Raw genomic sequence first — 24,410 nt, 5'->3', positions numbered from 1 at the left:
TCTCAGTTGGCACTAGGCTAACCAACATAGAGAACCAAGGCAAGGAATAGCCTGACATCACACGCGGTGGGAGGAGGGTCTGTCCTGCAGCCATGTCTGGACTTAAACTCTTCCAACCCTCAGGCTCTTCTCTGCTCCAAGATTCGGCTTCCTCCAGTGATCTTCAGGAGCCAAGCCACTCTGGCTCCTGGGGTATTTCGTACATTTCTCCATCATCATCACACTCACTGCCTCAGGTTGGACGGTCACTGAGGTGTCTGTTCCCCTGGTGGTCTGTGAGCACGGAGGGCATGTAATTCAACTGACCAGGATGAGAACAGGGTCCAGCAGACACTGAGAAATGCTTATTGCATTAACAGATGAATACAGATGGCATAGATTCTCACTTCCTGTTTCCAGGTAATTCTCTGCCCCGTCTGCTCTGAAGTCATGCAGGGCCAAAGATAGGAAGTGAGCTTGTCTGTTGCTTAGACAACAGCTGACACATGATCCTCTTTGTGATTCTCTTTTTCCGATGAAGATTAGGACAAACTTTCATTATAGAAGGGTCCTCAGCTGAAGAGTTGTAACTCTAGTGGGTAGGGAGGGTCCTTGAGAAGCCAAGATTCACTGTGAATAAATTGCGTCGTCATTTCTAGCTTAGATTGATCAGTTCTGAGGAGTTCATGAGAGCAACCTGAGATAGCCTGTCCGGATCCAGGAGATGGCCCAGCCTGGTGGTGGCAGGACGCTCGGAACAGAAGAAAGAGCTGAGCCCCTGATACGGCCAGCCTCCCAGCAATGCCTGCCCTCCAGGAGCAAGACTCCTGGTGGCATGGCCTTGAAGACAACACAAGTGTTTCTGTACCTGTGGGGACAAGGGGAACACTGGCTGTTGTCCAGCCAGGGGAAGAAGTGGTCTCAACAACTATGTCAGTCATTTTGCAAAGTATCAAATTTTGGCTCTTGGTAGCTTACCAAATACAAGGTCTTCAAAGCAGTCCTGGGAAGCCAGGTAGCTGGGAGCTACTCTTCTCATTTAATGATGAGAAACCTAGTCCAAGGGTCCCTCCATTATGGCTGCTTTACACCTTTCATGCTGCGCCCTCCCCCTGCTCCCCCCCCCCCATAAAGAGGGAGAAGACATGACTACCGGGGCAGCCAGCAGAGCAAAAGACCTGGGTGGGGCAGCAGGGGAGATGGGTTAGTCAGGGCCTTTGCACACTCTGGCTCTTCCTGAAGCACCTTGCCAGGAGCATGGGCACAGGAAAGTGGCATTTCTTCTGCAGCCCCAAGCTTCCAAGGCTGCTATGATCTACTCCCAGTCCACTTCCCAAAGAGCTCTGGGCCAGTTTTGTGGAAGAAAGATGGGGTGGGGAGGCTGGAGTGAAGGAGAAGAAGGAGGAGGAGGAGGAAGAGGGAGGGAGGGAGAAAGGAATGAAGAGAGAAAAAAATAAGGGGGAAAGCAAGCAAGCAAGAAGAAAGAAAGAAAGAGAGAGAGAGAAAGAAAGAAAGAAAGAAAGAAAGAAAGAAAGAAAGAAAGAAAGAAAGAAAGAGGAAGGAAGGAAGGAAGAAAATGAAAGAGAAAGAAAAAAAGGAGTCCTTTGTGATAGAAGTCAACTCCCCAGAAAAGATCTCAAGGGGAAATTGCCTGTCAAATAATTTTAAGCAAATGACATTTCAACAACAAGCAAATGAGGCTTTCCTCCCACTTCCTGCCATCCATCTCCATTTCTCTCTTTTCAGTCTCTCTCCTCCCACCCTTGGTTCATTCTCCTGGCAGTCAGGATCCCTCCAGTACTCCCTTCTGCCCTCCTCCAGGGTCAGCTGAGTGATGCCTTCCTGATGATGCTACATTAGGAAATCATTGAACTCCGAATCTTGGATTGTTCCGAATTCCTCCATGCCTCCCCCAGGACCCAGCTCCAGACATGAGGACATGACTCCGCCAGCAGTCAGCAGGGAGAACAGCAGCTACTCTGACCAGGGAGGGCCCAGGGGGCCCAGAGTCGGTTCACTTCAGGCCTCACTCCAGAGGCCCCCACCCCAGACAATCATGTGTGATTTCGAAGGAGGTTGATTTTGTCTGTTTGGGTCTCTGTTTGCTCATTTGAGGCAATATGGATGGAACAGCTTCTAGGTCTGGTCTGTGGTTCCAACACTTCGTGCCCATGGACGGGCATACACAGGCTTGCATGGGTGTGAACCGCTAAGGAGCCACATGCAGACAGATACTATCCAGTTGACTCAGCCCTGAGATCCAGCCAGAACCTGCCTACCCAAGGTCTCCCAGCCAGACAAGTAGGGGTAGGGGACAGGTGTATCTGTCCAGCGTAGGAGAGAGCACAGGAGATGCTGTCCAGGGGAGCCCCATCAGGCACACCATAAGCTCTTCCAGCCTCAATTTCCCCATGTCTGGTGGTAAAGCTTGTCTGAGGTCAGGCAGATTTACAACCTTTCCTTTTAAGTTAAAAGAGACAAGACAGCTGCAAATCCTACTGTGAAATAACAGTTATCCATGACCTTGCTCATCCCTCTGCAGCTCCACGCAGGCAGAGCTTAAAGTCTGGCACTGGGACTCCAAAGTTTCCTGCACTACTGTTGTGTCATTGCTTAAGACCCATGTGAGTGGACAAAAGGTAATAATAATAATAACGATGATGATGATGATGATGCTGATGGTACTCACTACCTTCAGATCCTGTGCTAAACACTTCACAAGCACCAATCCATTCAATCCCCAATACTTTGGTGAGAAAGACATATTAACATCTCCATTTTATAGATGAAGACACTGAGGCTGAGAGAGTTTGTCCCAAGTCACACAACAAATCACTGGGCAGAGCTTCAAGATCAGATAGCTTGTAAGTGGTAGAGTCAGGGTTCAAACCTGGATGTGTAAAGAATCTCAGTGGAGGGGGAACAAGCCTTGTGCTGACAGAGGATGGCTGCCTTCCAGAGGCAGAGCTAGGTTCTAATATCAGCCTCAGTGAGCCAGAGACAGCGTTGGGTCAGTGAAGAAGGGAGCAGGTAAAATTTGACTCCCAGCTCAACAAGTCAAGAGGTTTAACTGTTCACATTACTTCCTTTAACCTTTTATCAGTCCTAAGACAAATGGTGTCAACATGTTATCTTAAATCATTTTTATACTTGGACCACTTGACAATGCCCAGGGGAAGTAAGCCCTCAACTTCCTTCCTCTGGCTGGGCTCTGTCTCTGGCCTTCATTCCTCAAGGTTCTAAGCATCCAATGCTGCCCCACACACTTTAGCTCTGACTGCTCTCAAGCCCATGAAAGCAAGAATAAGTCAGCATGTCCATCATTATATTCCCAGGTCCAGCCCAGAGCTTGGCACATAGTAGACACATAGTGCACATTTGTCAAATGAATGAGTTGTTCTGTAATGAATGGCCTCATTTGATTTAATCACTATTAACTGGGTATCTATTATGTGCTGGGCACTTTTGACCTGGAGGTAAGTGAACACAGGACCAGCATGGAGGAAGTCTCAGTCCAGGGTGGGGGTGAAATTTCAGTCTGATGGTCCAGAATATAACTATCAATATCACTGTCAAACCTTTTTAGAATAACACGGAGAATGAATGAATTACAAACAATTTAGCAGGGAGACCGCAGATAAAGGAGCCAAATCCAGTGAGACCAAAGGAAAAGGAACCACTGGTCTGCTTGGGAAGTTGAAAAAGGCTTTGTTGGTGAAGGATGTGGTGTGATTTCAGCCTTGAAGGATGAGGTGTTTGCCTGAAGGACAAATGGGGAAAGGAGCATCCTAGAGGGACCAGTCTGAGCAAGGGCATGCAGGTGTAAAAGTACTGCTTGGATCTGGAGCAAACGACAAGAGATGCCCCTTCCAGACCAGGCTGCACATCATGTATTTCCCAGGGGGCTGGGGGTGGTGGCCTCACAGAGGGATTGAAACATTGAATCATAGCAAAGTGAATAAAAGAGAAAGCTCCTGAATTTGGCGTTATAATTAATAGTCTCATCTTATTAGCCCTCATTTAGATTCATTCTCACATAGAGACAAAATGTGATTAATCATCTCAGTAAATGCACTTTCAAAAGCATCAAGGGAAATTTAGGGCCCAGGTGCCAACTCCCTCAGGTCTGGGCGGTTAGGAAGGAGCATGGGTACCAGCCAACATTTACACCACCAGAAGGTCAGGTACCAGGAGACACAGCAGAGCCTCGCAGTTCCCTGACACAGGACACAACCCATCCCCTTCTGGCCAGGTAGTTAGCCTCCCTGACTGGACCCTGCCCCCAGAATGGGAGATGAGAGGCTGGGCAGGCTGCTTGGGGACTGCATAGGAAGGAGAGGGCTGTCTGCAAACCTGCTGACTCAGGCTCCACAAGGTGCTGCACCGTGCGCAGCGGGGAAGGCCCCAGTCTCCAGTGTTTGCCCCTGCTCTCAGACCATTTCCTGCTCAGATTTGGGAATTTTCAGGCCTCAAGGGAAAGTCCCTTAAGATGAATATTAGAAAGAGAGAGAGAGCACCGGATCCGCCTGAAGAGCGCGGAAGGAAAAGCAAGGCTCTATCCAAAGCCTGAGCGCGGGAGGGCGGGAGGCGGTGGAGCCCGCGTTACTTTCTTGAAGGCTCGGGCGTTGAGCACACCAAACAGGGCGACCAGCAAGCGGGGAAGACCGGCCCGCGGGGTGGGGGCGGGGAGGTGGTTCTGGGCCTCTGGAGTGTGTGTGTCTGTGTTGGTGCGCGCGCCTGCGCGTGTATGTGTGTGCATGTTTGTGTGTGTGTGTGTGTGTGTGTTTCTGGCGCCTGTCCAAGGTGATTTCCCATAAACCACATGCCTCGCAAGCTTAAAAGGCTGTGCCGAGGAGCTGGCCAGTGGAGCCCGGCTCGGGGAAAGTGAAAGTTTGCCTGGCTGCTCTCGGCGCCGCCGCGGGTCCCTCCGCACTCCGGGGACGGCAGCGCGGCCCTCGGCCGGGGCGCGGACTCTGCAGCGGCCAGCGAGCGAGCGATTGAGGGCGGCCGACGCGCCCGGCCAAGACCCAGCTGCCCGCATGACCGCGCGGGGCGCCGCCGGGCACTGCCCTCCCACGGTAAGAAGCCGGGTCCGGGCTGGGGCGGGAGCTCGGCTGTGCGGCACGGTCCCTCGGAACCCACTGCCCGGGCGCGGTCGCGGGCTCCACTTTCCTTCCCATCTTTGCGCGCGGACTGCCCGAGGCCCCGCGTGCGCTCCGGCTGGGACACTAGGCGGCCCTGTAGCTGCTTCTAGGGCTGCGGCGCTTCCCTGGGAAAGAGAAGGGTGCTCACCCCATTGCACGGAGGGGCACACTGAGCCACGCGCTAGCAGGAGAAAGGGGATTGCAGCCATGAGCAAAGGCTTCGTGTCAGCAGGGGCCTCCCTCTCTCTCCCTTCTGATCGGCCATCGCCAAAGGACAGGCAGAGTGGCTGTGCTGAGGGTGGTGCCTTCCCAGTGGGCATTCCTTGCAGGCCATACACATGCTTCCAGGTCCTGCTGGGGAGAGGGCGCTTCTGGATAGGAAAAGTTCAGGGGCCATCTAGCTTATAGAATGCCAAGGCAGAAGGAAGGAGCCGGGCAAGCCACTGTTTGTTCCATCTCACAGGCAGAAGCTGTTGGGCACTTGGGTGGCTAGGTCAAGTCTGTTTTGTGGGGGCCGGGGTCCCAGAGTTGTATGGGGTCAGCTCTAAATTTTGCCAAATCTGGTTCAGTCAGTTGGGGAGATCCTGAGCTTAGTGGTGGTAGAAGTGGTGGAAAGAGGGTTTGGGGTTGCAGAACTGTGGACAGGGGCCGCAGATTGCTCAGGACTGCATGGGGACTTCCCTGCCCCAACCGTGGGCAGTAGCTGGCAGCTCCAGACGGTGCAGGGTGGCACTGTTAACAAACAGTAAGTGGTCTCCCAATGGGTTTGCTTCTGAGGAACCCTGGGAAAGAAACCTTGAGGGGGGGAAAGCAGAAAACTATTTGGAGGATAAGGGAGGGGGTTGCATGTAGGATGAGAGGGAAGAGCAGATCCTAGGGGGAGGAAAAGCCTGAGAGAGAGAGATGGGGTTAGGAGGAGAAATTGGGAAGGATGAGGTAATAGGCAACAAGACAAAGAGGGGCTGGAGGTGAGACCAGGAGGAAAGAGGAGGGAAGTAAAGTTGGAAAGAAAAGGGTGGTGCTAGTTTTAGACAGGGGCAGCCCAAGGGTGCACTCTTGCCAAGGTCTCTCTGGGGAACTTGTTGATGGGAAAGATGGAACAGGATGGAAGGCAGGTGAGCATGGACAGCTAGGCTGAGATATCCCAGCATCTCTCTGAGCCTGAAGCAGAGATTCCTTGTGGCTGCCCCAGAGGCCAAGGCTGGTGGGTGGGAGGAAGAAAGGAGGGGGGAAGAGGAGCTGGCCCAGCCAGATGCGAGCTAGAGTGTTAACCCTTGGGTGCCTGTCCAGATCCTCCTCTGAGGCCCAATCAGGGCCTCAGGTGCAGGGGTGGCCCCTCTCTGGCCACCTTCAAAGCTAGCCTCCCACATGGTGGCTGTACTCTCCCCACACCGGTGCCTGAAACAGCTCCAAAAGCCAGGCAGCCCTGGGATTAAGCATTGCCCCCTCCTAGCTGTCCTCAAACTTAATATCTTGAAGTGCCTGTGGCAAGGCTATCTTCCTGAGCATCCCCTTCCCCATAGGCCCTTTCCTCCATACCATTCACACTGGGGGCTCAGAGCCTGAGGGGCAGCCAGCCTGGGGCAGGGACACACCTTCTGCATGGCTGTTTCCTCCCACAGGTACTGAACTGCAGGTTCCTGAGGGCTTGGGCAGCCATTCCCATCCAGGGCTACCTCCTCAACTGCCCAACAGGGCCTGATGTCTCCCCATGACTGTCCTCCCTCTTCCACACTCTCCCTCCTCAAGGTCAGACCAGGACCCTCACCAGATCCCTGTGCTGAATGGCACTGGACCATCATGTGCCTCTTTCCTCCAGGCCTCCCCCTCCCTCTTTCTGCCATCAACTTCTCCCCATCTGTCAAGGCCTCACTGAGGCCCCTCCTCATTGCAACCTCCCTGGAGCCCAGCCAGGGCCTCTGCTCCCTGGTAAGAGCTGACAAACATTTGGGCTTTTAGTTATATGTAAATCAGCATTTTGTGGGTTGTTTCTTAGTCTCCAAAGTGCTATTTGTTTGCAGCATTTGTCCTGCCATCTGAGTTACTGAGGCAGAGCCCAGAGCCCAGAACCCAGGAAGGTGCCAGCTCTCACCCCACCCTGACAGCATTTCCCCGAATCTGGGGGCATCAGCTGCCAGGAGTCAATGTCCAGCTGGGGGAAGAAAGCCCAGGGTCTTTCACTGCCTCTGGCTGGAGAAGGGGAGAACTAGGGCCAGGGACAGAGCTAAGGGGACCTTGGTAAGGAGGAAGGAAGGGGAATGACAGGGTGTCAGGCGTTCATCCCATCACTCTGGGGGTGAACAGCTGCTGGGCCAGGAGGGGGCTGAAAGAGGGGAGAGATCTCAGAAAATGTTCTTGCCATGATAAGAGCTGGCTGGCTGGATGCAGAGCCTAATGGGGCTCTGATTGGCAGGTGCCAGCCAGGGACAGTCTAGAGCTGGCATCGTTGCCTCTGATTAATTGGTTAGGCTCTTTATGACACATATACCCAGGGCTCCAAAGGTGTCTGGTGTGGGATAGGTTCCCAGTGAAACTGAGTTTGGTCCCCTGTTTTTTCCAGTAGCAGAGCCAGACCTGTGTGGAATCAGGTAGGAGGAAGGGCTGGGCCCAGGGAAATGTCTCTGGCTCCAAGTCTAGAGGCCAGTCAGTGCAAGAACATAAACTTGAGAAAGTGGGCAGCTCATAAGCTGCCTGGCTCAGTGATGTTGCAGGGGCAGAATAATTGGTAGATGCAAGTCCTGCACTCAAGGAGTTTCCTGTGTAGTTGACATCTAGACACCTCGCATGTCCTCTGTAGGTCAGTGTGTAATAAGGCTTGGCTTGGGGTTAATCTAGGAAGGCTTCTCTGAGGAGATGGTGTTTGGGCTGTTATCAAGGAGAGCAAAGTTGCCCATGGCTGTTAGGAAATCCTGAGGAAGCTGGGTTTGGGGAATGCTGCATCCTGGGATGAAAGCCTGTAGCATTATAGGGATGAGATCCTTGGTTTTGCATCCTCAGCAGGGTAGGGGGGTTCCTAGGGAGCATGAGAGCTGGGGAGAAATGATGCCCTCCCTATCACAGACATGGCTGGGCCCTCTGCTGCTGCTGGTCTGTCTCCTGGCGAGCAGGACTACTACCGAGGAGGTGTCGGAGCACTGTAGCCACTTGATTGGGAATGGACACCTGCAGTTCCTGCAGCAGCTGGTGAGTGTGCAGCCCTGTCTACCCTACCTTCTCTCCATTGGGGAAACGGAGGCAGGAGCCAGGGAGCAAGGCCAAAGAGAGGGGCACCGGCAGAGAAATAGGACTGTGCAGGACGTGGTGCGTGGCTCCCACCAGCTCAAAGGATGCTCCTCTCATTGGCCTTCTAAAGGTCAGGGCCTCTGACCACCACTCCATCCACCCCATCCTGAAGCCTTCTCTGACTCCCCTGTAGGCAGTGGACATGGTGGGCTTCCAATTGGTTGCTGGGGTTAGTGGGTGCCTGGAATGTCGGTCATGCACTCTGAGAAGGCTTGTGAGGCCTGCTCTCCCTCAGTGGGATGCTTCTTCTGTGGAGCCGGCCCAGTCTGCCCGCCTCTGCCCAGATGTTGCCTCTAGCTCCTGGACTCCCAGATGGGCCGCCAGCCTGGCACCAGGGCTTCAGCCAGACTTGGAAGGGAGGCTTCCGCCTAACTCCTGGCCCTCCACCCCTCACTGCCCTGGCTCTTGTCCGAGCCATGGGCCTGGGATGTCCTGCTCACCCTGGCCACGAAGGAGCCCATGCCTCACTCTAATCAGGCCAGCAGAGTTGTCAGCAATTTCAAACATGGTTCAGCCAGGCAGAATCAGGTTGCTGTCATGACTGCTGTCCTGCTCAGAAGAGAATTTACCATCCCTCTGGCCAGCCAGGCAGGGTGAGGCACCACTGGCGAAAGCCAGCTTCAGCGCCCTGGGCTTAGGGCCTGCCTGTAGGCTGGGCCTCCGGCTGCCTCTCTTACCCCTACACTTTTCTTCCTGCATGTAGCTGCCACAGCAATCCATGGTAGATTGAGAGCCACAGCATTCTCTGAGGCTTAAAATCACAGAAGCACTGCTCTGAGGGCCAGCGAGGGCTTTAGGGGCACCCAGCCCCAGCCCCAGCCCCTACAGATCCTGAATCCCCAGCGCTTGTCTAGCTTCCACTTGAGTTCCTTCCAGGACAGAGGATTATGTCCTATATCCTCTGTTAGATAGTTCTTCCTTATAACAAGCTGACGTCTGTCAGATTTCTTAGAGTGGGAGGTAGAGAGAGGAGCCTTCTTGATTTACAACCCTCCCCTGGGCAGGTGGAAAGCACAGGTCTTCCCCTAGCCTTGGCTCTGTCTTTCCAAGTATGGTTGGGGTGAGGAGGCGGGGAGGTGGAGGAGGATCAAACCCAGATCCATCCAGAAACTCTAGTCCCCACTCATAGGCAAGCTCAATTGAGCTGCAGACACCCTGCCACCACTGGCTTGCTCTCTCTTACAGATTGACAGTCAGATGGAGACCTCGTGCCAAATTTCCTTTGAGTTTGTAGACCAGGAGCAGTTGGTGAGTTACGGCTATTTACAAAGCCCATGTCATAGCATGTGTGCACTTCCCAGGGTGGGTGTATGTGGGAGCATGAAGGCAGGAGAAATCCTAGAGCTGAGCAGGGAATGGGAGTGAGGACCCCTGTCCTCAAGTTTGGGGTGCCAGGGTCTAGGACGGGCTGGGCTGGACCCAGGGCTCAAGTCCTCTGCTGCTACCTTCTCCTGGCCTGGCACTTACTGCATGCCAGGCACTTTTCTAATTTAATCCTGACTATGTGGTTCAATAATCTTGTTCATTGTCCTCAGAGAGGTAAAGGGAGAGAGCATAGCTTGAGAGCATAGTGGTGGAGGCCTGATTTGAACCCAAGCAGTCTGGCTCTAAGATCTAAGGCCAACCAGTACTTCTGGGTCACATGCTTTGCTTAAGGATGTCACCTCCATCCAGCAGACAGACAAGCAGCCAGGGATCCAGTCCAGCCCTTTCCCTCTTTCTCCTACTCTATTCCCAACCAGACACCAAGTGCTGCTGATTTTGCCTCCCAGCATCTCTGGGTTCTGGGGCTCCACCCCATCAGCTGCTTGGACAATTTCAAGAGCCTCCTAAATGGCCTCCCTGCTTCCAGTGCACCCCTCATCCCACCACTAGGGGGAGCTCTCTAAACCCTAACCTGTTACCTTTACTGCCCCCTGTAAACCTGGAGACTTCTGCACTCCAGGAGAAAGCCTCGGTTGTTTAGTCTGGGGATTACAAGCTCCAGTCTCCATCACACAGCCCCACCCACTACCCGTATTCCCCATTCCGCCTGCCTCCAAGACTTTGCACAAGCTCTTCCTGATGCCTATTATGCCTTCCCAACTGCCCCTACCCCAGCCTTTATTCCACTTCTGCTCATCTTTGTGCCTCATAAAAATTGCCACGATGCCCAGGATTTACTCCCACCCCTGAGATTCTGCACACCTGACCCATACACACTTCTCTTAGAACTGGAGAGCACCTCATGGTCCAAGGAATAACCTCGGTATTCTACTCACTTACTCACTCACTCACTCTCATGCCTTAGCAAGCAGTTACTACTAGGACCCTTCTGGACCAGGTGCTAGGTATACAGAGCTAAAGCAGAGTCTTCACTGAGGCAACCACTATCTCTTTAGAGAAACAAAACACTGCAGTTATTCTTTGGACCCTGAGGTAGTGTCCAGTATGCCTATGGCCTGCAGGATTAGAAGCAGCCATATGGTAAAGGACTTTTTGTGAAAGCAAGCCAAGAGGGACAGAGACAGAGAAAGAGAAGTTCCCCAGAACCCACCCTAGCTATGTACCCCTATTTGGATTAAAGCCTCATCTTCCAGAAATCCAAAGATCTCTCTAATGAGAATCCACATCTCCTTCCCTCTACCATAATCCTCAGCAGTGCCAGATCCCAAAGACCAAGAATGGAAGTCAGCTGAGGGCAGCATTCTCCTTCTTACCGGGGTAGCGTGGCCCCTCTCCTCAGGAGGGCAGGCTGCAGCCCTCCATCTCCGGCACAGAGCCTGGGCTCCCAGCTGTCATCAGCCAGATCATAAATTCCAGGTTCTTGTTTTTCAGAACGACTCCGTGTGCTACCTTAAGAAGGCACTTCTCCTGATGCAAGACACAATGGATGTCACCATGCGCTTCAAAGACAACACCCCCAATGCCAATGTCATTGTCCAGCTCCAGGAGCTCTCTCTGAGGCTGAAGAGCTGCTTCACCAAGGACTATGAAGAGCAGGACAGGGTAGGAAGGCTCGGGAGCTGGGAGTGCTGAGTAAGGGCAGAGGGCAGGTGTGATGGTACCATCCCTGCCCATGTGCTCAGGGTGCAGTCACTGGCCTCACCCCATGGCTTTGTTCACTCGCTCATGGATTCACTCATGCATGGATGGATTCATTCCACAAACCTATGCTGAGGACTCATTTTATAGGAGGCACAGTGCAAGTCCTTGACGATGTCTTCATGAGCACAAAAGACATGGTTCTCACCTCAGAGCTTACAGTTAAGTGAGGTTGACAGCCAGTAAAGAAACAATGACACAAGTAAATAGAGTTACAACCCTTGAGGAGCATATGTTCATTCAGCAAATAGTTAATGGGTGCCTATTGTGTACCAGGTATTGTTCTAGACACTGAGACACAGCTGGGATCAGACAAAAATCCCCACATCTGCAGAGCTTACATTTGGGGGTGGTGAGACAGTTAACAAAATACCTAAGTAGAGTTCGTGGTGTGGAGATGGCAGTAACCACTGTACAAAGAAGACCAGAGAGGAAGACCTGCAGGTGGTGAGGGAGTGAGGCAGGAAGGAGGAGCACATGGGGCTCTGAGAGAGAAACCAGAGTCTGATTTAAAGAGGGGTAGGGAAGGAGAGACAAGGAGGGCTTCTGAGTAAGAAAATATTCATCTGAGGTCCAAAGATAAGTAAGAATCAGGAAGCAATAAGGCTGCTCAGAGCATTCCAGAACAGGGAAGGCTGGGCACAAAGCCCTAGGTGAGCAGGAATGTGCACATTTGGGACCCCCTAAGCGTGGTCAGCATGGCCAAGGAAGTGGAGGGGAGAGAGGGAAGGAGGTGGGAGCCAGATCACCTGGTGTCCTAATAGATGTGGAGCTGGAGGAAGCTGTGGTGAACAGGCGAGTGACCTAGTCTAGCTGGTCTTCTGAGACCATTCTTTGGGTGCTGTGTGGAGTGCTGTGTGGAGAATGGACTGTAGAGAGCAGGGATGGAGGCTGGACAGCTGGTAGGAGGCACAATTTCAGGCATGGATCAGGGTGAGGGTGGAGGCAAGGGGATGCGTTCCAACAAGTTTGGAGGAAGAACCAACAGCACTTGGTGATGCGGCGGCCATGAAGAGCTGACGGTTTTGTCTCGAGCTGGTAGAGATCCAGTGATGCGGAAATGGGGCAGAGCAGATTTGGGGGAAAAGCAGATGTTCAGGTTGGGGTCCATTATGCTTGAGATATTTGTGAAATAACCGAGTAGAGATGTTGAGCAGGCAGCTGGATACATGGGTCTTGAGTTTAGTGATATACAGACATAAGCAGTGCCAGCCTGTAGGTCATCTGTGAAGCCAGGGGATGTATAACATTACTCACTGTGAGAAGAGAAACAGGCCCGGGACCCCCAGCACTTATTTAGAAGTCAGGCAGAGGAGGGGACCGGCAAGAAGACTGAGGAGCAGCCTAAGGGTGGGAGGAAAGAGAGTGTGGGATCACTGAGCCCACGAACAACAGTGTTTCAGGATGGAAAAAGGAGGCAACTTTACCAAATAGGGTTTAAGAAGTCAAGCAAGAGAAGTGCTGAAAAGCGTCCGATGCATTTGGCAATGCAGAGGTCACTGTTGGAGGCAGGTACCAGACCAGGTGAACAGAAAGTGAGGACGTGGAGACAACACTGTGGAGGTACCGTGCTCCAAAAGGGCACAGAAAAAGAGAGAGATAGCCAGAGGGAGTGTGGGATTGCAAGAGGAAACATTTTTAAATGCAAGAGGTACTAAGTCTGTGATTTTCCAGTGTTGAGGTTCATAAGGATCATTTGGGGAGCTTGTTTAAAATGCAGGTTCCCAGTACACACCACTAGAAAGTCATTGGGTCTGTGGGCAGGCCTGGGTATCTGCATTTTAGCAAGCCGCCCACCCTGCACTGATGCCGGGGGTAGTGTCGGGGGTTGGGGGGGCCAGACTCCAGGCCAAGTTAGAGGGCTAGTCTCCTGAGAAGCTGGCAGGAGAGGGATTCAGAGCCCAGGAGGTGAAAAGGCATAGCCTCTGTGGAGACGGGTGGACATCAGGACCTTCTGTCCTCGGTTCCTGTTTTCTCTGTGAAGTACAAAGGACACAGAGATTTTGGAAGAAAAGTGTGGGAGAGCCGGCTTACCTCTTTCCTACAACATCCTTGGCGGGGAGGTTGGCAGGGATTGTTGTTTTGACTTTACAAATGAGGAAATGAGCCCAAACAGGGATAGTTCATTTGGCCTGTGTTGCTGAGCTGGTGAGTAATGGAGCTGAGCCCAGGTCTTCCCATTCCCACATCCATTCTCTCATTTATCCAGTAAACATTTATTAAGGGCCTCCTATGCACAGCCTCTGGGCATCCAGTGATGCCTTCAAGGACTTCACTACCTAGTAAAGCCCCTCATTTTGTCCCATGCAGCTCAGTTTAGGGAAAGATTTGGAAGTCATCGGCCGGCGGGCCATAGATTGGTGCAAGAAGAGGGGTGGGCCCAGGACTGAGCCCTCAGAGTGCCAGCACTTAGAAGTCAGGTGGAGGCGGGAGCCCGATAAGGAGGCTGAGAGGGAGCAGTTCAAGGGGTGGGAGGAAAACTGGGAGCGTGTGAAGCTTCTCAGAGCTCCAGGGTGTGTGGAGAGCCTGGTTCCCCACACCCTTTGCAGAAGAGAAAAGAGCAGCTCCATAGACAGGGCTCGCGTCTCCTTCCAAGACACACCAATGCCAGAGAAGGACCCACAGCCCCCTGGCCTCCTCCTGGCCATTCTCCTCCCCACACAGGGTGATCTTTCTAAAAGATTCCAGTCTTATCATGCTCTACTGACCTCCCCAGCACCCCCTCAGATGTTATCTCTTTGCTCTGTAGGTAAGGTTAATAATGGTTCTGCAGGACCTGATCCTCGCTGACCTCTTTCAGTTGCATCTCGCACGACTTTCCCCTAGATGGCTGTACTCTAGCCTCTCTAGCCTTCTTTTCGTCGTCCAACATTTCAGGCTCTTTCCTGCCTCAGGACCTATGCACAGTCTGTTCCCACCACCAGCACAGCTCTTTCTGACCTGCCTCCTTTCCTGATTAACTCTTGCTCATCTCTTAGTCAGCCCCTTGGGGATTCCCCCTGAGCCCTCATTTAGGTCCCTCTGTTATAAACTCTCACATCAGTCTTCTTAGGACTCACCACACTTGTAACAATATGTTTAATTCCGAAGCTCTGCTGGACTCAATGTCTAACTCGGCCAGGGACCACCTCTCTCTTGCTCAGTGCATGATTCCCAGGTAGTTACCATATGCCTGGCACATAAATATGTTAAATGGACCCATGAATAAATGATAAAGCTTACTATTTCAGGACATAGGGGTCCTGAAAACCAGGGTAGAGGGGAGAGAGAAAACAAGAGAAAAAGAAGATGGATGCGAGAAAGGCCAAGGGAGTCTGACAAACAACCTAGAGACACGGGGCCAATGCTCATCCTCATCAGGGGATGCCTTGCTCTCCTTCCAGGCCTGTGTCCGAACTTTCCATGAGACGCCTCTCCAGTTGCTGGAGAAGATCAAGAATATCTTTAATGAAACAAAGAATCTCCTTAAAAAGGACTGGAACGTTTTCAGCAAGAACTGCAACAACATCTTTGCTAAATGCTCCAGCCAAGGTAAGCACCAAAGGGGCCAGCAAGTGCGGGGTTGGGGAAGAGGATGTGTAACAGGGCTGCCTTGGGAGGCGACACGTGGGACTGGGGGGATCCTTGGGAGGCAGCCTGGCTGCTATTTGTGCTCCTGTGTGTGTAGATGTGCTTGTTTCGTGTGCATATGTGGCTTCGTGTACCTCTGGTTGGTCCTGGGCACATGTCTTTTCTGACATGTGTGTGCATGCACACCTACGTATGTCTGCATGTTGAGGCATCAAGAATGATCACGCTGGTGGCTGTGAGATCAGGGAGTGGAAAAGCGGGCCTCTCCAAGAGCCCTGTAGGCATGGAGGCTTTCCCCACCGGCTCTGCAGGCTGGCTGGACGTATGGGGGGTTCCGTGGAGAGAGCAGAGGCTCCATCGGAGTCAGGGCCCTTGCTCCAGGAGCCCTGCTGCGAATCACCAGGACGCCCTGGCTCCAGAAGTCCCCAGGATACCTTGAGTGTCCCCTCAAGGGACAAGGCTGGATTTGAAGTCCAAGCATCATTCAGACTCTCCCAGTGCTGGCCCAGTTGCACACGTGTTCTCTGCCTGTCTTCGTCACTGCGTCCTGTGCCATGTGGGCCAGCCTACATTCAACCTTGCTCCCCAAGGCGGGGGCTGAAGCCCTAAGACCTGCCAATGGCCAAGTCCAGTCTCGCTGCTTCAATCCCAAGGCCTCAAGCCTTGGCCACATTCCAGCCCCAGCCTGCTCTCCCCTGAGGCTGTGGCTATGGGGCCCCCTTGCCATGCATGAAGCCACCTTGCTGCTTTCCAACCAACAGTGTCTTTGGGGCTTGAGGGTGTCTTGTGTTAGTCCTGAAGGCCACTGCTCAACCTCCTGTCTGGCTGTTGTCACCCCTGGCTTGGCACCTGGCCAGCTCAAACTCCACGAAGGGCTGTTCTCTGGTCTTCCCTGACCCTGACCCCAAATCTGTGTGTCTAAACCCCACTCTGCTCTTTCCTGCAAAGAACCTTCCTGCAGTTTGCACCTTCCCTGCCTAAGGCCTGTGTCATTAGCATTGGCTCCATTCCTGTCCTCTCCTCAGTCCCAGGGCTGAGTCAGGGCATGAAGGGACCCCCCCTCCCCGCGACCCATATCTCCTTCTTGACCCCTCTGGGAAAGCTGAGCTGAAAGCTGGTGACTCTTATCTCCTTCCCATCCTTCTCTCTCCCTCTCTCTGTGGTTCTTTCAGATATGGTGACCAAGCCTGATTGCAACTGCCTGTACCCTAAAGCCACCCCTAGCAGTGACCTGACCTCTGTCGCCCCTCAGCAGCCCCTCACCCCCTCCATGGCCCCTATGGCTGGCTTGACCTGGGCTGACTCTGAGGGAACAGAGGGCAGCTCCCTCTTGCCCAGTGAGCAGCCCCTTCACACAGTGGACCAGGGCCGTGCCAAGCAGCGACCACCCAGGAGCACCTGTCAGAGCTTTGAGTCGCCAGAGACCCCAGGCATCGAGGGCAGCCCCACTGGAGATTCACCTCAGCCCCACCCCCCAATCGGGGCGCCCATCACTGGGATGGAGGAAATTCTTGACTCTGTGCTGGGCACTAACTTGGTCCTGGAAGAGGCCTCTGGAGAGGCTGGTGAGGGTCCTATACCCCAAGGGGCTGAGCTTCCCTCCTCCAGGCTGGGAGGAGGCAGCGTCCAGGCAGAGACCGCCAAACCCAGCAACTTCCTCTCAGCATCTTCACCACTCTCCGGATCGGCAAAAGGCTGGCAGCCTGGGGATGTAACTAGCATGCCCCTGCCCATGGTGGGCCCCGTGAGACCCACTGAGGCTTGGAGTCACACACCCAATAAGATGGACCATTCATCTGCCTCACCCAGGGACCGCCAGGAGCCAGGCTCTGCCAGAACCCCAGCCCTGCGCCCGCAAAGCCTCAGCAGTCCCTCCATCCTCTCATCTCAGCCAAGGCTTCCCAAAAGCCACTCCTGGGGCAACATGCTGCCCCTGGAGGAGCTGGAAGGCAAAAGGAGCACCAGGGATCGGAGGAGCATCACAGAGTACCGCAGAGGACACGCAAGTGAGGGGGTGGCCAGGCCCCCGGCCCGTTCTAACTCCGTTCCTTTGACTGACGCAGGCCATGAGAGGCAGCGCAAGGGTCCCTCTGACCACCAGCTCCCCAGCTTTGTTTACCACCTGCTGGTGCCCAGTGTCATCCTGATCCTGCTGGCTGTTGGTGGCCTCCTGTTCTACAGGTGGAGGCGGCGGGTAAGAAGAGCCCACTGGGGAGAGGAGGGCATCTTGTAGGGGCCAGGGCACAGCCTGGGGGGAGGAGCAGGTCAAATAGGTTGGAGGATGACTTGGGTTTGGCCTGGGTTCTTCAGACACTGAGAGACAGGAGACTGAGCACAGAGGATGGGAGGTTGAAATGGAGGGTTTCTTCAAGAGCAGCGAAGGCTCAGGCTACAAGATCAACCAGAGGGACTGGGGAAGAAGAGTGGGAGAGACTATTCTTGGGCCACAGCAGGTGAAAACCCAGATGGGAGGGAAGATGGAGGAGGAAAATGATGTGTATAAGTGTCAGGGAGGGCATTCCCTAGGAGCTCTGCAAGGCCTGGGGTCCAAGAAGCCCCAGGATAGGAGACTACCTGCAGGGGGAGAAGAGATGGGGCGTTGCCAGCAAGGAGGCCTCTGAAAGCCCCCTGGCTGGTCCAGAGGGGATACTGGTAACTCTCTCACATACTCTCTGGGCAGCCCAGCCTGAGGATGGGGCCATGGTCTCCCAACCCTCCCCCAGCTCCTCAGAGAGCCTGCTCTTTTCTGTCCTCAGAGCCGTCGAGAGCTTCAGATAGTGGCTTCTCCCATGGAGCAACCAGAGGGCAGGTGAGAGTTTGAGGGTGGGGGGAGGCTCTCGTAGGCATGGGGCATCTATTTCCCCTCTAGATTTGGGGGAGACTTTCTCCTGTTTGCACTAAGGAAATGGAGCTCAGAACAGGATGGAGGGTGGGGAGAATGAAGGGGTGTCCCTTCTTTCCTAGAAATCTGGGATTTTTCCTGATTTCTTCTTAGGGTTAGGCAGTTCTGGGTCTTCTAAATCTGAAGAGGGCTGGATGCTGGGGCGGGGGTGCTGGGGGATGAACTTAGGGGGTTTCCTCACTCCCTGGCCTCTGCTCAAGTCTTATGACAGCCCTGTGCTCTGCCCGCAGCCCCCTGACCCAGGATGAGGACAGACAGGTGGAATTGCCAGTGTAGAGGGAATTCTAAGGTAAGACTCTGACCTGAATCTCTCTCCACCCTTTAAAATTAGCTACACCCTTTTCTACTCACCCTCACTTGCTGGTGGTACCACCAGCTCCCCTGAGGCCCCTACACTTGACTCCATTCTCTCTCTCCTACTCCCTTTTCAATCCATCACCAGGTCTGGCCAACTTTCTCCTTCGCGGGTCCTTTGGTCTCCCCACTGTCCCTTTAGTCCCTCTGCCTCATCTGAGGCCAGGCCCTGTTACTTCTGCGACAGGTTATCATTTCTGCATTGGGCTTCTAGTCTTGCTGCCCCCTTCCATCCCAGAGCAACCAAATTCCTCTTGTGTAAGGTCTTCAGCCTCCTAGGGAATTTCAGCAGCTCTGCATCACCAGTCACTTCAAAACCATCACTCTCAGCTTACCTCCCAAGCTCCTCTAGCAGTGGCCCCTAACATCCACCTCTTGCCAGCTCTCTGTTTGCACACTGATTTAACCCTTCTTCCCAACCAAGATCATTTTTGCCTTCCTGCTTTTAGATCCATGGAGCCATAAAGGCTTAGTCTTAGAAGGGCTCTCAGAGGTCATTTGGCCAAGCATCCTACCCCACAAGGGCCTCCCCTCTCTGCATCCTGATGGGGAGTCAGCCAGCTTCTGGTCACACACTCTTAGGCCCAGGCAAGCTCCCTGCCCTTTCCCAATAGCACCTTGGGGAAATCCTTCTATACGCCAGGCTTAACCAGCTTCCCTGCCCCTTCCCCGGTGGTCCTCCCTTCTCCTCTCATGAGAGCCCTCCAATATTTTAAGTCAGCTCCATGCCCCCTTTAAGAATGTCCCCCCTCTAAGGTCAGTGTGGTCAAGTCCCTCAAGCATTCCTTATATGATATGGTTTTCAGACCCCTCACCATCCTGGTCACCCTTCTTTGGACACACTTGTTTGTCAATGTCCCTCTGAAAATGTGGCGCCCACCCTGGACACAGTGCTCCAGAGGCTGTCTGACCAGCTCAGAGTACAGTGGGACTGCTACCTTCCTTGATTTGGACAACGTTCTTCTATTTGTACAGATTAAGATTACATTTTTCTGTTGTCATATGTTGAGCTTATGGTCTATTAAAACCCCTAGTTCCATTTCTCATAAACCTCTGTCAAGCCAGATTCTCTCTATCCTGTACTTCGAGAACTTGATTGTTTTACCAGTGTGCAGAAGTTTATGTTCATCTTTGTTAAAAGCAACTTGTTCATTCCGGCCCATCACTGAGCCTATTGAAATTGTTTTAAATTCTAATTCTGTCTTCATAGCCCTCCCAATTGTGTCTCCTGCACATGGATGAGTGCCTTCTGTTGTCCTCACCCACATTGTTGATAAACATATGACTCTTATCACCCCTCACTCTGGCTCCCCATGACCCTCCTCCCTTCCTTCCCCTCAGCCTGCAGGAATCAGCCCTTCCTGATGGTCTCCATCAGTCTTTAATTGCTCCTTTAGTTTGTACTCCTCTGCTCTTTTGTAGTTGATTCATATTATATCAATTTGCACTTACTTGGATTATTTTTATACATTTTAAAATCATATTTTATGCACACATATATATTCTACACCCCTAAGAAGGCTGTAAGCCCCGTAAGGGCAGGGATTGTGTCTTAATTCCTTATTATTATTATTTTTTTTGCATTTCTTTTTCTACCCCAGGCCCTAAACAGAGAGAGCTTCTTCATACTTGCTAAGAACTCAATAAATGACTGATTGGCTTGAGGACTGACCAATTGGCCCTGGCCAGCTGTCTCTAAGTGTCCAGGCTTCTGGCTGACCAACTAACTAATTGACTCTGACTGGCTAGCTAGCTGGCTAGGTGACTCTGACCAACTAACTAGCTAGTAACTGCCAAACTGGCTAGTTGATTGGTGAGCTGATTGGCTAACTGACTAGCTGTCTGATTGCCTATTTTGCTGATTGGTTGGCTGACTAGCTGGGGTGAACCCATTCAAGTTTCCAGTCACACCCCCATGCCAAATGCAAACCAGTGCCTCAGAGCCTTATCATATGTGGAATGACAGGCCTGGGCCACTTCTAGAGAAATCAGGGATCTGCCAAATGCTCAAAACCAGGAGAACCTGTTTAGAAAACACAAGAAGTAACACATCTGGAATCCTGGGGTCCCTCTTGTCGGTAGGGTGGGCTAAGATGGATGAGTGGGTCAGATGGGACACTGGCAGGGCTGTGAGGATGATGCAGACCCCCTCAGGACTGGTAAGCAGAGTACTGTCCCAGGTCCCTGGGGACTTTGTGACTCAATGCTGCACCACCCTCTGACTGGTTGCCCGCCTACCCCCTTGGTCTTGGCCCTCTGCCTCATCTCCTCTATACTCCTTCTCTCCTTTCCCTGCCTGCCTAGTTTCAGGCCTTCCCAAACTTTCCTCTTCCTCTCCTTAAGGGGGAACCCAGGGCAGGGGCTACATCCAGACCCCCACTTGGATCCAGACTTAAAGTGGTCTCCAGGTCAGGCAGCAGGAGCTTCAGGGAGACTTAGGGCCAGCCCCAAGATTTACTGCTTTTCTGATGAAAGAAATGAGAGGGGGAACACAGAGGCAGAGAGGCTGAAAGAGGGACCCTCAGAAAGAAAACATGGACCCCAGCCCCTCCACTCCAAGAAACCAGGGCATTGGGACAGTGGGCTGGAGCTCACCCACTTGCTTTTTCTTACCTCCTGGCACCAGCAGGGCCTGTGGCCCGGCTGTACCCAGTATGGTTCATGTCCAGTTTATGGTCCTCCCTTCTTCCCCTTCCAGAGCATGGGAATGGGCTGGGAGCCAGAAGCTGTGGTCCCATCTTTCCTCCTTACCCATCACGGGTTTTGCCAGTAGGGCCTATGGACAGTCAGGGAGGGAAGCTCCACACAGGGTCCAAAGTCAATCTGTTGGATGGAGTCCAGGGGATTTCTGCTCTGGGAACAAAGCGTTCCGAGGATGCCGGGCAAGGGGACAAGGATAGGGGAGGGGTTGGAGAGAGCAGGGCCCTGACTCCTATGAATGATGCAGGGAGGCAAGTCTCTTGGCCCATCCGGAAGGGGGCTGGTTTGCTTAGGGCTTAGCATGCCAAATGGCAGGGCGGGAGTTTCCTTGTCCGGAACTGCCTCTGGTTCTTCCCCTTCAGATACCTCTGCCCTGCTGTCCTGACTATCTTGTGATGACCCTCTGTGATGAATGCTGTGGAGGTGGGAATGGAAAATTCCTCTTCTTTGCTAGAGTTAGCAGGATTCACTCTTGGTCTTTTGGACCAAAGATAGTGAGATGGTCTTGCCCGATGAGGGGCCTAAGGACACTTAAGTGCCTCCTTCCCTCCCTGTCAGACCCCCTACACACACACATTTGAGCAGTGTCCCCGCCTCCAGCTCTGCTCAGACCTCCACCAGGCCCTGTTACCTTCTCCTGTGGTCCCTGGTTCCCCAGGAGGAGGTAGGAGGTGAGGCCAGTCTGCCCAGTGGCTTGGGCTGCTGCCAGAGAAAGCTGCCTGGTCCCTTGTGGTGTCTGGGGCGGCTGGGAAGGCGAGGGAAAAGATGGAAGTCCTGCCTGCACACCACCAACAGCCCACAAGAACGCTCTGCCTCCCCTACTCTTGACCTCAGCAACCCGTCCCATTGCCCCCATTCAGCTGACCAGGCTTTCTTTTTCTCTCCTACAGCTGGGCGCACAGGACAGTCTCTCCATGGGAGGAGACATTATGGGGCCTACGTCACCACCCCTCCCCAGCCATTCTTCTGGGAATGTGGCCTGCCCACCGCGAGAGCTCCTGCCTGCCAGGACTAGACCAGATCAGCCAGGCTGGGGCCCCTCCACCCTCGACCCTTAGACTCTGGACTGACTAAGAGAGGGCTGGAGGATGCCCCCCACGCTGCTGATATTTATCGGGAGCCCTGGAGGCTCCCACCTGCTTGAGGGAGGCTGGCAAGCCCGGCTGAAGACCTTCTGCCCCTCAGGGGCTGTGGCCTCCTCCCACTCCCCTCCAAGCCAACACCTGGGCCAGGGACCCAGAGGCCTATGGGACATGGGAGAATAGGGTGGGTGCTGAGGAATGGAAAAGCCCTTGTACCCAGAGGACCTGCCTGGTGCCAAGGGATCCCAACACCGACAAGCAGGGACTTGTCTCCAGAGAGAAGCATGAGATTCGCAGAGCGGGACAGCGTCGCTGGATTTCCTGTAAAGGTGTGTAGCCCAAAAGACGGGAAGAGAAGGCTGCTGGGCCTGCTGGTCTGCACTGACAGCCTGGAGCGGGTCTGCGCCCTCCACTTGCCTAAGTGCTCTCTGCTGGTGGCCAGGCGGAGAAGGGAGGCCAACCCTACCCTCAGGACCTGCCTGGCTTGGCTCGTGATGCTAAGGGGAAGACCACACTTTGGCCTCTGCCCCACCGTCCCCCCAGCCCTGCCAGAGCTTCTCCGGGAGGCCACGCAGAGGCTCTCCTCACGAAGGAAGCCATTGCACTGTGAATACTGAACCTGCCTGCTGAACAGCCTGCCCTATCCATCCCAGAGAGCAAACACCCATCCGTCCTCCCCCCCTCCAGCCTCTCCCCAGCTTCCTGCACTGAGTGCCCGAGCCGGCCTCGCCTGTCGACTGAGGGAGCCCCTGAGCCCTGACCTTCTGCTGATCCGGCTCTGACTTCCTGGGGTGGATCAGGGTGGGAGAACTGCCCGGGGCCACCAGCCGGAGCTGGTCTTTAGGCTGTGTTGTTCACCCAGGTTTCTGCATCTTGCACTTTGACATTCCCAAGAGGAAAGAGACTGGTAGGAGGGAGAAAAGGAGGGCAGAGATAGACACAGAGAGAGGCTGCAGGGTGAGCTCTGACTGAAATTGGGTCTTTGAAATTATGGGCATGCCCCCGAAGTTGGGGCAGGGGTGCAGACTCGACCCCCTCTGCCCACTCCCTTTGCCTGTACTAGGCCCCTGCCCCAAACACAGCTCCAAGGCTGCTGCCAGCAGACACCTGGGCTGAGCGATTGTCCCTGTTAGGAGCCTGACAGGTAGTGACACCCTCCAGCTTTCATCCCACTCCTCACTAGCACTTCTCTCTGACCAGGCGAGCCAGGGTGGGAGGGGGACTGGGAGAGTCCAGGCATCTGTTTCCAAGTCTGCCTTGAGTGCCTCAGCTACCTGGTCTCGGCTCTGAGAGCTGGGCAGCAGGTGACGGGGCTGTCAATTGCCCTTGGTCCCTTTGTGCTGCTGTGTCCCTCCTCTCCTGCTGCCCTGGGCCCTTCATAGAGAGACTCTGTCCTACCTGGCCACTGGGCCGGGTCCCGTGACCTTCCCTTCCTGTCCTTGAACGTGAGGATCTGCTGGTCCCTGCCTACCCTGCCCTGTTGCTGTTAGCTGTGGGAGGGGCAGTGAAGAACTTTCCCCATGGGGCTCCTTTTTTCAGTCACAGACTCTATATTTGATACTAAAAAATATGTATTTAAAAGTGGAAGAAAAAAAAACACAGAAAAAAGGCATTCCTCCCTCACTTCCCACCCCTTAAACGTGTAGTATTTTAAAAGTCAAGAAAGCAAATCCAACCCATTGCAGAAGCTCTTTGTGGGCTCTTGGTGACATGGGAGCAGGAGGGGCCCCAGAGCCCTCTCTGGGTGGCTCCTCGGCTACCTGCACGGGAACCCTTCTTTTCTCTGCGAAGCCAAGAGGGAACATTGGCTCACACACTGTGAGATTTTGTTTTTATACTTGGAAGTGGTGAATTATTTTATATGAAGTCATTTAAATATCTATTTAAAAATAGGAAGCTGCTTATATATTTAATAATAAAAGAAGTGCACAAGCTGCCATGTGTGAGTCATGGGAAAAGCTGCTTTTGGGATGTGGGTGGCAAAAATGGGGGGTGGCCAGTAGCTGCTGGGTGAGCCCCAGCTCAGAAAGCTTTTTTCAAGATATGTGGGAAAGGAGGGTTCTCTCCAAGTTCTAGTCTTGTTACCAAAACTTCCTGCATTATCACTGTCCCAAATACACTATCTGCATATCTGTTTAATAGGAAAACAGACAGAAACCAGCTAAACCTCAGACCTGGCCACCAGCCCCTGCTCCAGCCCAGCCTAGCCCAGCCCAGGAAAACAGCTGGTTGGCCTCCATCCAAGGGCCCAAGGGGGCTGCAAGGACGAGACTCCTGGACCACTGACCCCTGCTGTCCAGGTCCTAGTGGGCT

The 24,410-nt window shown here is 53.5% G+C and overlaps 1 protein-coding gene across 2 annotated transcripts; it reads left to right on the top strand.

Moving 5' to 3' along the window:
• Window positions 1-4,615: 4,615 nt before the first annotated feature.
• CSF1 (colony stimulating factor 1) lies at window positions 4,616-24,034 on the top strand. Of its 2 annotated transcripts, none has more exons than XM_072968049.1 (9): window positions 4,616-5,057; window positions 8,184-8,306; window positions 9,591-9,653; window positions 11,223-11,393; window positions 14,873-15,020; window positions 16,232-17,253; window positions 17,816-17,868; window positions 18,192-18,250; window positions 21,906-24,034. In XM_072968049.1, the coding sequence occupies exons 1-8, from the start codon at window positions 5,019-5,021 to the stop codon at window positions 18,235-18,237; spliced, it is 1,665 nt and encodes a 554-aa protein (XP_072824150.1). In that variant the 5' UTR covers window positions 4,616-5,018; the 3' UTR covers window positions 18,238-18,250; window positions 21,906-24,034. The 2 variants fall into 2 exon arrangements, with proteins under 2 accessions (XP_072824150.1, XP_072824151.1); XM_072968050.1 differs by having other exon boundaries at window positions 4,622-5,057; window positions 17,123-17,253.
• Window positions 24,035-24,410: the final 376 nt, after the last annotated feature.

Source organism: Vicugna pacos, chromosome 9 (assembly GCF_048564905.1).
Source record: "Vicugna pacos chromosome 9, VicPac4, whole genome shotgun sequence".
NCBI classification, from domain to species: Eukaryota; Metazoa; Chordata; class Mammalia; order Artiodactyla; family Camelidae; genus Vicugna; species Vicugna pacos.
The sequence above is the reverse complement of the archived record's forward strand: the minus strand, read 5'-3'. Positions and strand labels throughout refer to the sequence as shown.